The sequence below is a fragment of the Phaethon lepturus genome, unplaced genomic scaffold (genome assembly GCF_000687285.1).
Source record: "Phaethon lepturus isolate BGI_N335 unplaced genomic scaffold, ASM68728v1 scaffold43182, whole genome shotgun sequence".
In the NCBI taxonomy this organism is placed as follows: domain Eukaryota; kingdom Metazoa; phylum Chordata; class Aves; order Phaethontiformes; family Phaethontidae; genus Phaethon; species Phaethon lepturus.
In genome coordinates, this window is record NW_010526306.1 from 22058 (window position 1) to 37498 (window position 15441).

The window sequence follows — 15441 nt, forward strand, 5'->3', positions numbered from 1 at the left end:
TTCCAAACTTCCTTCTTTATGTTTTAAGAAAACTCCCAATTTTTTAAACCATTGGCTTTTAAAAGATACTGGAATTACTTATCTACAGTAAATTCAAGATGTAACCCTGAAGAGTCTTTTTACCCCCACTTGCTGTCAATTTTGATTCTAGATTTATATATTTTTTAAACTTTTTCCTCATATTGTTTCCCTCACTAATAATTCTCAAACAGAAGTCCTTCACTCCATTTGTATAACATTACATAGCTAAACCATAGACAAACTAAGAGAATTCTTTACTCTTATGCTAGTTTTTATACATGGTATTTTGTTTGCATGCACTATGCGTCTTGCACTCCAACTCTTCCTTTCTCCATCAATATCTCTCTTCTCAGGAAAATTTTATCAAGTCTAAAATACAAGCCGCACCATGAGACTCGTCTGTAACAGCTTACAATGGATGAGTTACCTTTTCTATCTATTGCCCACCTGTGCCAATCTCCAGCTCTGTATTCGTCAAGGACCACTGAAAATCTCATTTACTTCAGATGTGATTAGGGAAGACTAAATTATCCATGCAGTAGCAGGCAATGGTTAATCAGTGCTGACCTATTAACATCACTGAGGTCTCCTCTTAAACAGCCTGTTGACACTTTATGAAGGCATTAAAAAAGATACTGTTTGATCACTTGGTTAAGAGAGAACAGGTGCTCTTGGAGTGGATGCTTAGGGAATGGCAAGAAATGGCAGGAATGGGAAACTAATGCAGTAATGCATATTTACTTAAAACCATAGTATGGGAGCCAATTACAAAAAATGCAGCTTAGATGATTACTGCAGAGCATAGTGAGGGCGACTCTGGAGGGGCTGGATCATAAACAGCCTGTAGCAAAGACAACAGAGAGCTCCATTCAGACCACTGTGCAGGAGGGATAGAAGACTACAGCCAGAATCAGGTCCTTACCTTATTAGGGGATTTAAGCGGTGAGATAGCTATTTTATTTGGTGTCTGTTGTGTTGCTGTACTCAAAGATGATCCAATGACTCCGCTCTCAGAGATCGTTATTGTCTTTGGTGGTGTTCCTGGAGCAGACTGTGAAAGAACCCTACCTATAAACAATGAAGATACCATCAGCTCGTTATCCCTGTTTATACGTTAACTTTTCTTTAAAAGTTTTCTCTGCATATCATGCAATTGATCTCTACTTCTGAGAGTCCATTACCTGGTAGGAAGGACATCAGCATTCTTTAAATTAGATTTAGCAATAAAGAAAATAATTGGCATTATTGCAAATAAAAAGACAGTTCACTTGGGCTTAAAAAACAGAAATGTACATTGAGCTTTCTGTGACATTCAGCTGAAAATTCTTTAAAGCCAGGAGAGCATCCTGAGGTGTGCAGCCTTCCAATACACCCGCACTCCACACAAACACCTAGCCAGCTGGCAGTTTCCTAGGAACTCCCTGGGCTGCTGCAAATGTACAGAGAAACTGAGCATCGGGGGGGGGGCTACTTCCTCTTAAAATGTCAGCCATCAGAAACAAGCTGTGTTACAGTGACCACAAAAAAGGTGTTTGGTCTGTCTACACTCAACTCTAAGTTTTTTGTTTTTTTTTTTTCTTCTGTGTTGGTGTTTTTTTTTCCACTGCCTAATAGAATATATGACACTCCCAGGAAAATATGGGTGGTGGTGTAACTCGACAAACTATCTGCTTTTACAACAGCAAAAAAGGTTCAACATCAAAACCAGCAGCTCCAAATCATGAAATCAGTCTTAGGAATAGTGCAAAACTCCCAGAGTGGAAAACTTTTTCTTTTTTCTTCATACTTCTAAGTTTCTTTCCAAAGAGTGCTTGACCACTGAGCTTTCCTCTGTTGCACTTTGGCTCAGACTCATTTCCATCATAGCTTCTGTTACCCATTCTCTTGTACTACATTTATCAAAATAAGAAAGAAACAAACACCAGCATAACTTTTCCATCCAAAACAAACAAGGGGCATGATAATTAAGTCAACTGGAACTAACAAGAAAAAACATCATCCTTGTGGAAAGCTGCCTTCCTCTGAGGCCTAGGTGCTCCAAAATAACCTTTTGTGCAGCCTACGTAACAGTGCAGATAGCTGCCAGCAGCTACTAAAGCCACATGCAACCTGAAAAGCATCAGAGTCTATGAGAATTTTACCATCTACAGTATTCAGTGCTTTGAGTTTGCTTTGTCCTGGTGACAGCTTTCCCTTTCTCACTACATTCCATCTGCGCCCCTTGGCATCAGCTTCCTAAACAGAATCTGGCTGCTTTTATTACCAAGTCTTTCAAATTTACAACTTCCACCTCAGTTTGCAGAAATTCCCAGGCTTATCAGATAATCTGAGAATCTGATAATACTTATCAGATTCATAAAAACATGCATACAAAATCAAAACACAACATACAAATGTTACACTTTCCCCAAAGTGATGCCAGCCTCTCAAAGCTGGCAAGCTGTGCTGGCTGTTTGGGATGGAGAGAAGACAAATATTTAAAAAGATTTCCCTCTCAATTAGACAAGCATCTTCACTTCCCAGTGATGATTCTCTCACAGGCTCAGGGACAGGTACTCTTCATTTTCCAACCTACTGATTTAAAAGCTGGACTTTTGTTTATTTTGTCAATTTTATGTAGGTATGTTTTGATTTGGACATTTCCCTTCATTCTGGAGGCAGCAAACTTAAAAACATGCTCTTGTTAGTATTATTTTTGTTGTGGTTCCTTAGTGTTTACCAATTTACATATGAATTGCCAGATGAAAATGTAACACAGCTCCAAGTAGCTAGTTTCAGGGTTTTTAAATGTGTGTTGGTTTTTTTTTTTAAATCACACAAACAGCTTAATTCAAGTATTTATAAACATAGTGAAGCAATCTTCTTATTCACAGGTCTGTACATTTGTACAGAATTGTTTGAGAAAGGGGAAAAACTAGGGAGTGGGATAGGGAATCCCTCTTTCACCTGAAACACGAGTTGGGCTTCAGGGTGCAGGCAGCCTGACAATTCAAGAAAAAGATTATATTTCAGTTATGTGCCATTCACTTGTATCTATCAAAGTTTTGAATACAAGAGACAGTTGCATTCTTTTCAAAACCACCGCAAGTCCCAATTCTGTAAAGGCTTAAAAAAAAAAAAATCATTTAAATATGTGGAAAAGATTTCAGGCCTACTTGGGTTGGTCAATCTGGAAGCAGTTGGAGGCATTCTTCAAAGCTCTGAAGACGACTCTGGCTTCCTACATTTGTCCTTTTGAGATAATTTACATGTCTCAGATGTTACATGCATACATGCAGTGATACATTTATCAAGGGACACATCAGCCCCACTGTCATAATCAGCAAATTATGGGGTTTTTTTTCTCTTTAATTTGGGGTTTTTTTTGAAGGACACAAACATAGGTTTGTTTTCCAAAGAGAGAAACTATTTCTTATTTGCCTAAATTACTTTCTTTGACTCTTCTGTGATGCTTATTTTTGAAGTAGGTGAGCAACTTAACAGAAACAACACAGCTTTATTCACATTTTTTTCACTCAAACATTTTTCCCTGTTATTTGCAAGTATTACCTTTAAGTCCAACTATAAGCAGATTAAAGCAATACAAAAGCATGTGTCTCCTTTTTCCCCCATGTGTCTTTATATAATGTATTTACAAATACTTTCTTTTTATCAAGTAGCCTTTTCTCTGGCTGTGAGGTATTTTTTTTTCTCCCCCAAATCCAGAAAGTAAAAGCATCTTACAGTAAAAGCAAAATGATCAAACTCGACAATCACAAAGATAATTCTAAATGAGGAAAGTGTAAAGGTACCAATAACTCCATTTAACCGCTTCTACAAAATTCTGTTTGTGGTTTGTTTTTTTTTTTTCCCCCTCAATTGCTTGAGGTACTTCAACAGAAACTACACCGAGACAGAAAAATTTCTACAACCACCATCTCTTTGAAAAGCCTTTAAAAATGGTAAAGCAAACTAAGTCAAAGTAGTACAACCTGCAATGACTGGTGACACTTGAGTGGTCTGCCCTGTAACAGCTTTGCTGTTAATTGGTTTTGCAAAGATCAGCTTGGTGATCACCGGGCCAGAAGTTGGGGTTCGGGTCTTCTTTGCAATCTGAAAGATAGAGGAAAAAAGATCTAAAGTAACTTGAGCATCTTGGATCTAAATTATTGTATTGTTAAGTACATTAGAAAACAAAAAGGGCAATACTTGCACACATAATTAGAAGAATAATTGCTTATCTCACATTTTACCTCCATTTCTCACTATGGAGAGAACTAGGTTATCATCCATGCCACTTTAGAAAACCAGCCACCAAAGCAGGATAGCCAAATCCCTTACAGCTTTTTCATAAGATATCTTTCTGTGCAAACATACCTCATCTTCAAGATGCTGAAATTATTTATTACATGCTGTTGCTTTATATAAAAATGTTAAAGTGAAATGCACAACTCAATACTTAAAGCTTTAAAGAAAGTCACTTCTTTTTCAGCCAACCAGGAAAAAAGTTGTTCCTAAAGTGATTTAAATATGACAACTACTGCTCTGAAACATCTCTTGACCTATTCTGATATAGCAGCACACTTTTATCCTGCAAACGGGTAAACTTAAAAAGTATGTGGATTGTGAGTCTGGGAAAGTTTTAGGTACTCACTAGCCAAGAAAAATCAGTTGGCTACATCCAAGCACAAGTGGGTCTTTTTTTCCTTCCATGATCACGTCTCCTGAAACACAGCTGGACCAGGAACATGTATGTGCAATTTGATGAAATGGATCACTTCAAATTGAAATGTTTATAAGCAGCATTTTACAGTCTTAAAAGTCTTAAGCAAAACTTGTTCCCCTTTTCCACACTTACAGAAGTTAACTACCAGATGCATTTATCCTAATAGTTTCTGTACACCAGCATCCAGCTGGTGAATAGTTCAATTAAGAGGTTGACTTCTTTCAAACAGTATTTTAACCTGTTGACTGCTGAGGCTGCCTACAGATGTGGACTTTTGCTAGTCCGAGTGAGCACACTGGAAGGCGTTACTGATGCACTTACACCCCACAGGTCAGCCCCACACCGCCTCTCCCCACCACACACACCCAGCCACCAACTCCAGCAATATCAGAGAGGCACAACATTGGCATCCACGTGGGGAGCCACTCCTCAAAGGCGCAGAACCACCTTTGTTACTCAAGTAGGTAACTGGAGAAATCTCACTGACGTGCAAAGATACAGTAACGACAGCTACTTTTAACAGCCTGAGAAAGTTGTGAGTGCTTAAATGAAGCAATTGAGTAGGCTGTATGTTATGGTTTCCTACACAAACCCCTATTTATAAAATTTGCTGACACCTCCTCTACAGTAGAGTAGACACCAAAATTTTCAAAGTATATTCAGTAGCACATAATGAATTCCCCAGCTGCCCCACAAAGAGCATATGTGAGGCTGTTTCAGCTCCCAGCAGCACACTCACAGCATGGCTGGGGAAGCTGGAGGTCCACTCCTGCTATGGCACTGAAGTCCTCCAGCCTCGCATGGAAAGCAAATGCCACCTCTGTGTGCCTGAGCTGTGCCCTGCCAAGGGAAGCCAGCAATGAGCAGTTCTGACACTGGGCAGTGCCAGAAAACTAATTTCATTTAATGGAAGCTGTGTGCCACTCCACAGTTACAGTACAAGTGTTCCTCAGAGGAAACCTCCACCTCAGACCATTGGTCTGAAGGTCATTTGCTCAAACATGCTGCACTCAGGCCTCATTACCTGCTTTAGAGGTAGCATACAATGGTCAAGGCTTAAAATGAAACAGAAAAGAAAAAAACCTGCTCTTTATGGAGAGGTATTAACAAAAACCTTCACAAACAAATTGTTTGAAGAGGAAAGCTTCATTCACGGTTTACAAATTTAACCCAAGCCATTTTAACATTTCGAGTTCTTTTAGCACATACACAGCTGATAGATGAGCAGGCATTTTATCAGTACATTTTTTAGTAAATTTGCACACATTTTAATTCCTGATAAATTCCCCGCATTTCATCTGCTTGATTTGAGATTTCCGTTCTGCTGAAATTAATCTTACCCTGCCATAAGGTATTATTGTAACTCAACCGCTATTGCTTTTACTCTCTGAAGTGAGGGCAAAGTCTGTCTCAGAATGTGATCAACATCTAGCAGGAACAGCCAGCTCTGGACAACTGCAGTAATTTCCCAGTAACAGTCAATAAGTGTGCTTAAATGACTTACATGAGTAAGTGTAAAATACTAGCCACCCATTAACATGAAGTATTTCAGAAAAAATGTAAAAATCCCAAAGAATAGCTGGTCAACACAAGTAGCTCTGCTTCCCTCAGACTCAATTTTGCAGTATCGTCCTCAGATAAATTCCCCCCTGCTTTTTGAGTGAACGGTTTGTCTAGGAAGTAGGAGATCTAACAAATGAGTGAATCCCCTCAGGGCTTAGGAAATATGGCAAAACTCAAATGTGGTTATAGGTGAGGAACAGCCCTTGGCTCCCAAGTGCAGGCAGTGCCTTCCTGCCCTTACTTGCAGCCAAGGGAGCCTTTCTGAGGTTTTTACCACTGGAGCTCATAACCCCAGCCACCTGTGAAAGCCTTCTAGACATCAGTGGGAAACTCGTTACCCATTTCAATAGAGACAGGAGAAGCCAGATGAAATAATCAGGATGACAGACTGCCCCTTTGATGCTTCAGAAAGAGCAAGTTCTCTGGAGCCCTCTGACATTGCCTGTACTAATAACAAGAAGCTTAACATTATTCCTCTGCCTATGTAAGCTAAGCATGCTCTCTGCAAGTTAATTTGAATTAAACTGCAAAATATTTCTTGGGGCAACAAGCTCTTCCATAAGAAAATTGTTACATTTAGAAGCACACACCAACCTTCTTCCCCCTACAGAAGTAAAGAGATTTATCTGCAAGCATCTTTATTTAAAGGTTTAATTTGTGTCTTCCTAAGCATTGTCCACTAAACAAGATGAACTAGCAAGTTTCTACAGCCGGACTTTGTTTTCAGCTGTCAAAACGTGTTCTATTCATACAGAAAAAGGCTCACGCATACCTCACATTTACTGGTGGATCAAATACCCACATAGTCAGCTACCACAAAGGAGCTAACATACTATAGATCCATTCCCTAGATGACCTCATGGGAGCTTGTCCATGTAGCCATGCTTTATGTAATTTATATTTGGCATAATACAAAAAATCAGGGACTCTAGAAATAGAATAGTATACTTCAGAGAAGATGAAGAAACCGAGCTAGGAATGGGAGTTTGCTCTGAGGTTCGAAAGTGCACAAGGTCACTTTTCCATGAAGAGATGAAGCCACAACGATGGCTTAGCATTTGTCTTGCCATGGTAGCAATGGTGCTATGGACACGTAGATTTAACTGCTGAAACACAGAGCCAGTTATCACATCAACACAAGTTCAAGTTAGACTAGCTTAGTGACAGCAATGGCGATGGGTTGGGACACCTGATTGGGAATCATCTGCAAGGCCAAACTCCTGCTTAATGCACTCAGACTAAAGTAGTACACCAGCAGGCACATCATTGTTTTTAAGCCTGTACACAGGCAGGAGCCACAGGCTGAAAGCAGATGCACTTGCGCAGTGGTTTTGCCCACACATCCAGGGCAGTGGTTTCAACTAAATGAGAACAAGCTGCCAAGGGACAGAAATAAACATCTGCATATAGATGAAGCCCAAGGTCCTGCCACATTTTACACCTCACAGCCTCATACCTCTAAAATTGTAATCAGAGAGGGAGCCAGATTCCAAGGAACATTTTGCTCAACTCTATCAATTATGCCTTTTCTCAAGTGCTGAGATTTCCAATGTCACAATTAAGATTACAGCAAGGCTGAGTTTCTCTAATGACCTTGTGCAAAGCCTCCGTGACAGTGAGGATGTAAGGAGAACTGAAGAGAGCTTTGTCGTCTTATCTTTTACCAATTAACTTTGCAGCACCAAGTTGAACTGCTGTGCTGCCTTGCATCTGAAATACACGATTCACAAAGCCACAAGAGATAAGTTAGACAAGACCCTTGGGAGGCAGGGAGGCATTCATAGCTTCCTTTTCCACTCACCAAAAGGTTAAGAGGCTTGTTCAGGATGATGGGGTTAATGCATCACTTCATTTTCTAAGCCAAGGACTCAGGGCACAAGTTACCTGCCCTGTCATTCATGATAGGGTAGACCATGAATCTCTCGCCTAACCTCATATATCCCTCTGATACTTTCCTACAGTGAAAAATCACTGTCTAGTAAGTGCTAATGTAATCATCTTCCCTGCAGTATCAGGTACTTATAATGAATATTATATTGCCTCTTGCTTTTCATTTCTACTTCCTCCCCTCCTTATAGAAAAAACGGAATGCCAGGTGTTAACGATTCAATCTGTTTTGCAAATGGAAGCAAAATTTAATAAAAAGAGACCACAACAAAACCAATTTACTCAAACAGCAATTAACTAGATTTACAAATGGATGCAAGTCCATTTTTAACACCTTCTATTAGGGAACCTGTAGAATTCCTAAGGACAAACAGCAGAGGTCAATCGCCAAGTCACTGTTAGCACATGTCATCTCATGCAACCAAAAGCACATCACAGCTAAGTCATTCTCCTCCATCTCCTGTATCTGTCACTTGGCAGTGAGTAACTGAAGCCAAGTAACAGGAACTGATCCCCTCAAACATTCCTATGCTGAGTCAAGAAGCAGAGGCTTTTTTGAAAGCTATGACAACCATATCATTAATGATCAAAGTACAAAAATAAAAGTCACTTAAGAAAATTGGTATGTTTCAAACAGCCATTATTGAACATGTTTTCCACAGGTATGATATAGCAACAAAAAAAGGAGAAAGAAGAAATTGGTGCAGGGATCATCTGCAGCTTTAAAACAAGCCATCTTGAAAGTTGCTCACATTTTGCTTTCCATGAAATACTAGTCAGGGAACTTACCATTTGGCTAATAACATTCTTAAAAGTTTGTAATTTTTCATGTGCAGCAAATTAGTTTTTATTAGCATATTTAGAGTTTAATTCCTCATTTCATTTAGACTGTAAAATAAATATTTTTCCATCATAACCTGCATCAAGTTCTACTTCTTCACTTTCATGAGGTCTTATTTCTGCCTCACTGCCAACTAGGACAAAGTCACTCACATTAAGGTCTGCCATACACCACATGAAAATCAGACCCTTTGGGTCATAACTCAAGTCTTTTCAACACAATTTCAGATCCCAGAAGATTCTCTGTGGTTTCAAGTACCTCAAGATCCATACCAGAGATCGGGAACAAGACCTTGAAGTGTCCAGCTTTGACAGCATCTAGTCTATCCGTATCTACTAACAAGGTTAACTAGATTTGAAGCAGACAAGATATGCCTTTCTGTTCTTTTTGAAATGCTGGAAGTTTTTTTGCAGAGTTTATTATTTAAACAAACTAAACATAATAGGAAGAAGCTACTCTTTCATAATGGAGTAAAGCAGAATACACTTTGAATAAAGGAAAACAGGCATATAGAGTTCAATTCAGTCTTCCTGAAAGCATATAAAATTTATTTTTATAAAGTGAAAATAATGGGAAAATTCTCTTCAATTTACTAAATTTTAATAGTTCACTTTCTCTGAGGCAAATCCCGTTTCTAGACCGTAGACAGAGGTAAAGGACATAAAATGGTAAATGCATATGCAGATGAAAGCATGGGGTAAGAGCAGCATTGTACTTTTTAATACAAGGAATAAATGCAAAGACTAAAAGCAACCATATGTCAATCAGTGAAGGAAACAGACAACAGCTGCAGCAACAAAATTGTTTTTAGATGTTTCATCAGCATAACTCACTTTACCTGTACTGTTTTTAATTGCTGGGTCTGCAAAGGCTGAGCCGCGGTGTTTATCAGCTGACTTCCTTGCGTCAACGCTGAGACACCAACAACAGGTTTCACTTCCGACCGACCTCCAATAACAACTTTGATCTGCTGGCCTTGTACCTTGGAGTCTCCACCTTGGGCTTGGGATGTGGTCTTCTGTGCCTGTGGAAGTTGGCTGTGGGGTAGTGCTAAAACAATAGGTTGGCCAGACTTGCCCAAAGTTGTTACAATTAGCTTTTGCCCATCTGGTTTAATACTCTGATTGCCTATTTTAATATCGGTAGTCTTGTTCAGAATAATTTGATTGGCTGATATAGTGACAGGGGTCTGAGCACCGAGTTTATGGAGGCCACTTGGAAAGGTCGGCTTTGCTACTGCATTCACATCAGTTTTTGAGGTTGTGGTGTTTACTGTTGCATCACCTGAGTGATTGCTGGGTGCAGTAACTGATTCTGTCGTGACTGTAGCCGTAGTTGTTGATGAGGAGTCGCTGGTGGAGCTTATGTTCACTATTTCTTCCAGTTCTGTTTCCATGGGAATAGAGTCTCCCATCGGCGATGACACGATAACTGCCTCAATGCTGTCATCTTCCACCAGAGTTATTCCAGTGTCCATTATTTCCTCAGGGAGCAAGCTGTTGACTTCTGCTGAAACCACCTCCATTTTCAAAGTTGTGGCAGTGATGACCAGAGCAGGTACTGCAATAATATTTTTAAAAGTTATTGGCTTCCAGAAAACATACATTTTCAAAGCTTTATGAATAATATTACCAAAGAAGAAAATACAGTAGTAGAAATTTTTTCAGACTGAAGGTATTGTGCATGCACAGGAGGGATATAATGAAAAAAATTGTTATTAAAACATAACACAGTAAGCTGGTTTTACTCTCAGCAAGAATTTATATCAAACATCTTCAACATCATCCACTGAAGTCAAATCAAGGCACTGACTTGCTGTGGATTTCCAGTCCACTCTTGACAACACAGTATACAAGGTAGTGTTTACCCCCCAAGATATGGGCACCTTGTTCATAGACATGTAAGCTTACTGAAATATAACATAAGAGTTAAAACAGCTTTAAAAATCCAACAGATGACAGCAGCTTTTCTCATACATGTCAACACTGAATAGCAGGTTAACATGTCTCTTGAGGCAAGGTATCCATACCAGATGTAACAGGGGTTCATTTTTGCCAAATCTGGATTTTGGAAGCCTTAGAAAAACAAACAGCTGTGTAGTGACAGGCTTTAACAACCCCACAAGCTTAATCAACAGCCTACCTACCCCAGGACCAAGCCAAAGCCCTGCCCTTCCAAGATGAACAGAGAATTCCTCTAAACCAGCTATGAAAAGAGCAGCTCTAATTTTCCCCCCCTCAATACTCACATGAAAATATAATGCCCAAATTAATGATTACTTTGAAACATGTTCTGAACACAAAACAAAGAACACCCCATCTGAAAGAAAACAGAATTTAAGCTGACTAATAAGAGTGACCAATTTATATAAAAAACCCTACACTGAAATTCAAAGCCAGCCACTTCCCACTTGAGAAACCTTAAAGACATTCCTGGAAATAGTGACATCTACCATTTCCACTAAAAACATGTCACTGTCAGAGGCTGAAAACAGATCAGTTTAATAAGGCATTTTTCACACTTGCTAACCCCATCAGCATGCTTGGGCACTGGATGGTGAGCACACTATGTGGCTATATGTACACACTCTTGAGTACTCATTATAAGCTTAAAAGGATAGGAGCCTTGCAAATTCAGTTTCCTACTTGCTAGGAAAAGCAGAGCTGTGTTATTTGTATTAAGCGACATTCATAATTAAGGAACTGTGCCACTAAAAACACTGACCAAATTGCCAAAGTGACATTGATTCCTCTGGAGTCATTGTGGTTACATTTTGCATGGCAGCTAACTACAGAATAGCTGCATTTTACCCAAAAGGTAGAAGGATGGGGAAAAAAACCCTGCTATAATCTACCTAGTTTCCATGCTGAGCTCAGGAGACTGAAGCAGTCCATGGCCTTCCTGATTGTGAAGAGTGCCGTCTTGACTTCCCTCACCTCCAGAGTACAAGCCATATCAAACTGCATGATACTCAGGAACCCCAAGCTGTGAAAGAACTTGTTCAGATGACGGACTGTCAAACTCACACATAGCTTACTTATTGGCAGGCATAAAGATACAAAGTCATCTGATGTCACTGCCAGAAATACCTCCTTTGGAAATAATTTCTCCCAAAGTAAGGCCAGTACAGCTTGCAGTGATGCCAGCACTAGTACCTAGTGCTAGACAAAACAGCTTAGTATTGCACTGCTGTCTTAGTCAAATTGGTTATGAGAGTACACAAAAATAGGAATAGTAAAAGCAGACTGTTTCAGCGTATGTTAAGGCCACTAGCTCTCCTCCTGAGCTGTGTTGCTTTACCGTTTCCCCACAAACCTGGATGGGCTTGTGTCTTACATCTTACAACTTCAAACTACTTCAGATAAGAAAAACAAACCCAAAAACCAAACGCAAACAACCATCATCCCATCCTATACTGACAAGCACAAGGGCCTTGGATCCAGAAGTTATACTCTGAGGGTCAACCCCAATACAAATAATGATTGCCTCCATGTTTGAAAAGGAGGGAATCATCTAAACCAGGCAGTGTAAAAATCAGCAGATTTGGTAATGGCAAATAATATTAAAATTACTTGCTTTTGGTGTGCATTTCTATGTGTTATTCCCCAAAAGAAAAGTCTTGGTATCTTTCAACAGTATGATCATGAAGTACTTATAAACAGTTCAAAAGTTATTTATATTCTTCAGCCTTACCATTTGGTTATGTTACAAAGAGCAAATGGTTATTAAATACCAGTATCTAGTTGAAAGGATATTTAAATTAAAGTGCACAAGAGTCAGGGTTTTAAATAGTATTCTAATTTCAAACAACCACTTGCAAGTCAGTATGTAGATGCAAAAGAAACACATGACATCAAGTCTGGAATCAGAAACTGACAAGTTAAAAGAAAAGAAACATTACACAGTTACTGGATTAACAGTTTATGGCTATCACATAGGAAGATTTTTAGTTATTAGGTCTCATCACTTTACAGTTGGCTCCCATTAACATTCAGGCTAGTGTCATCAACAGCAGCAGGAAAAGAACCACAACACAACCCACCTGTTCTACTTCATTGCTTATTGGATATGACTGAAATAGATACATGAAATGCAACAATGAAAATCTCATCCTAGCTATACCAGAGGCTGCTGTGGTCAAAGGCAGCTTCAACATCCCAGCAGATTTTACTACTAGGTATTTAGCCAGGATTTCTCAACAATTAATCTGTTAATTTTTTTCTAATACTTTCATACCAAACACACACTGTCTCCATTTTTCCAGCTCCTCTACTAAAGTGATTTCCAACAGTGAAAGCATGCCAACCTTTTTTAAAATTCTAACAGCTTTGAGATCTTCAAGACAGATTAGAGAATTATTTTAACTATTTAAAGACTTGAAAGTTTCCTTTGCTTCAGCAATGCTTTCAGTCACTTGATAATGCAAGAGCTGTACCTACAACCCCCAAGAAAGATGCATCACTAAGTGTTTACATTTATTTAGCTCAAAACCTGAGGAAAATCTAAACCAAGGAAGTGGATAAGCACACTATCAGACTGGGAAACTCCACAAAAATTCTAGGATCAGATTACTAAGTAGATAATTTTAGTCGACAAAATAATGGCCATACAACTGAATTAAGAGCTCAAGAAGAAATTCATGTAATGAAGATTTGTTTAGAACAAGAATGTCCCAGTATAGCTCAGGACACCCAGCCAGCCAAACACATATAAAGAAATCAGGGACTAAAACATATAATCAGCAAAGTCTTGGAGCAACAACTCTGAAGTACTGTTAGAAGGAGGACAGGGACAAAAGCTCAGCTTGAGTGAGCCACCTCTGATCATCGTACCCATAGCACAGATCTCTATACTTGACATTCACAAAGAAGAAGATACATATAATGTCATAAAGGGTAAAGGGGATTTATAAGGAAGAGGATAAAGAATGCCGTCATTGTTGGCAAAAATACAGAATGGTGTCTGACAGGTACCGGTGAACTTTGATCTGTTTTTCCTCTTCTGTCACTAGTATGTCAGTGCAGAATCTTTAAGAAACTAACACTGTTATCAAGTGTTGAGATGGATTATATCAACAAAGGTGTTGATAAAAACATGCAAAACAGCCTCATTAAACAGGAAAAATCAAAAGAATCATAAAGCATATTGATCTGCAAACAAGTAACAAAATGCAAGATATAACAATGCCTGTATTTTACAGTAACTAACTGCATCTTATTACATCTCCAGAAATGTCCCCATTTTACTAAGATAAGAATAGCTAACCTTGCAGTCCGCAACCATGAGTGGTTTGAGTGCAGTACTTACATGGAGACATTACAAAAATCATTAGCAAGGATAAGTACTGCAAGGAAAATGTTCAGAAATTCAGATTACTCAGAAATAAGGCTGCCGAGACGAACTTTACAGGATGTCCTGGGACGGTGCTGCATATTAGCAAGGTAATCTCAATGAATCATCAGACCATGCGACTCATCATCATTTGTAGCCCCATTAGTTGTCCCCTTCCCTGTCTCTTGTGAGTACACAGCATAGGCCTGGTAGTGCTCAGCCATGGGAAGACTCTGGTATAACTTGACAAGTTTAAGAACATTGGTCAGACATGCCTTAAGTCACTGTCAATGTTCATTTTAAACTAAATTCTGAAGTGTCACTTTCACCAGAAAATTGTGAAATCAAACCAGTAACAGCTTTTGTATGAACACCTATCCTAAAACTGCAAAAAACCCCACCCCACAATCAAAAGCTTCATAAATGCAGTAAGTCCAGCATAGCCCCTAAACTAGCAGGGAGTCTCTTGGGATCCGTAAAATTGTTGCTGCATGCTAAGCAAATGCTAACTGAAACCAAGCACCTGCCAGATACAGCAGCCAGTAGTTCTTTAAAGCTGTGACAGATGTACACACTTACGCATAGCATTATTAAGAGCCAGCAAGGGCAAATACTTTCAACTTCCTGGGCTAGGACTTGCAAAAACCCTTAAAAAGAAGTATGAAGAGGAATGATTAAACATCCCAAAAAGCCCTACCGTCAAGAGGTCATCACTAGGGTTATTGTCCAGGAGACAAATCACATGGACATATGTGAAACTAGTTACTACATCACTAACAAGAAGAAGATGGAAATATGACCACATATTGATTACTAAAATTTTCTTCCTGAGAGATGTAACACAGGATGCAGCTCCTGAAAAACAGAAAATCAGAATCCTTGTGTTAAGGGACTTACGAGTATCTCCACATGCCCTTGGTGCCACAAAAGGCCAAGTCTTTTCTGAAGATCAATAGACTTAAGACAACATTATTAGCTTTTAAGAGAATCAAGGTGTATGCCTAATAATTTGAGAAGCGGAAGAACACCAACAGTTGCAGTATCTCTCAAGGGATTTACTAGGCGGGGGTCGGGGGGTGGGCAGGCAGCAGGA

The 15441-nt window shown here is 39.3% G+C and overlaps 1 protein-coding gene across 3 annotated transcripts in view; it reads right to left on the reverse strand.

Moving 5' to 3' along the window:
- The window catches only part of LIN54 (lin-54 DREAM MuvB core complex component), a 28536-nt gene that overhangs the window by 12372 nt on the left and 723 nt on the right, over positions 1-15441 (reverse strand). Inside the window, exons 1-3 of one of the 3 annotated variants that reach the window (XM_010283024.1) lie at positions 9856-10574; positions 3993-4113; positions 944-1089 (exon numbers count right to left, since the gene is read on the reverse strand). In XM_010283024.1, the coding sequence (XP_010281326.1) occupies positions 944-1089; positions 3993-4113; positions 9856-10542 (954 nt within the window). In that variant the 5' untranslated portion in view covers positions 10543-10574. Of the gene's footprint in view, positions 1-943; positions 1090-3992; positions 4114-9855; positions 10578-15441 lie in introns of those variants that run through there. The other 2 variants (XM_010283026.1, XM_010283025.1) reach the window with 2 other exon arrangements.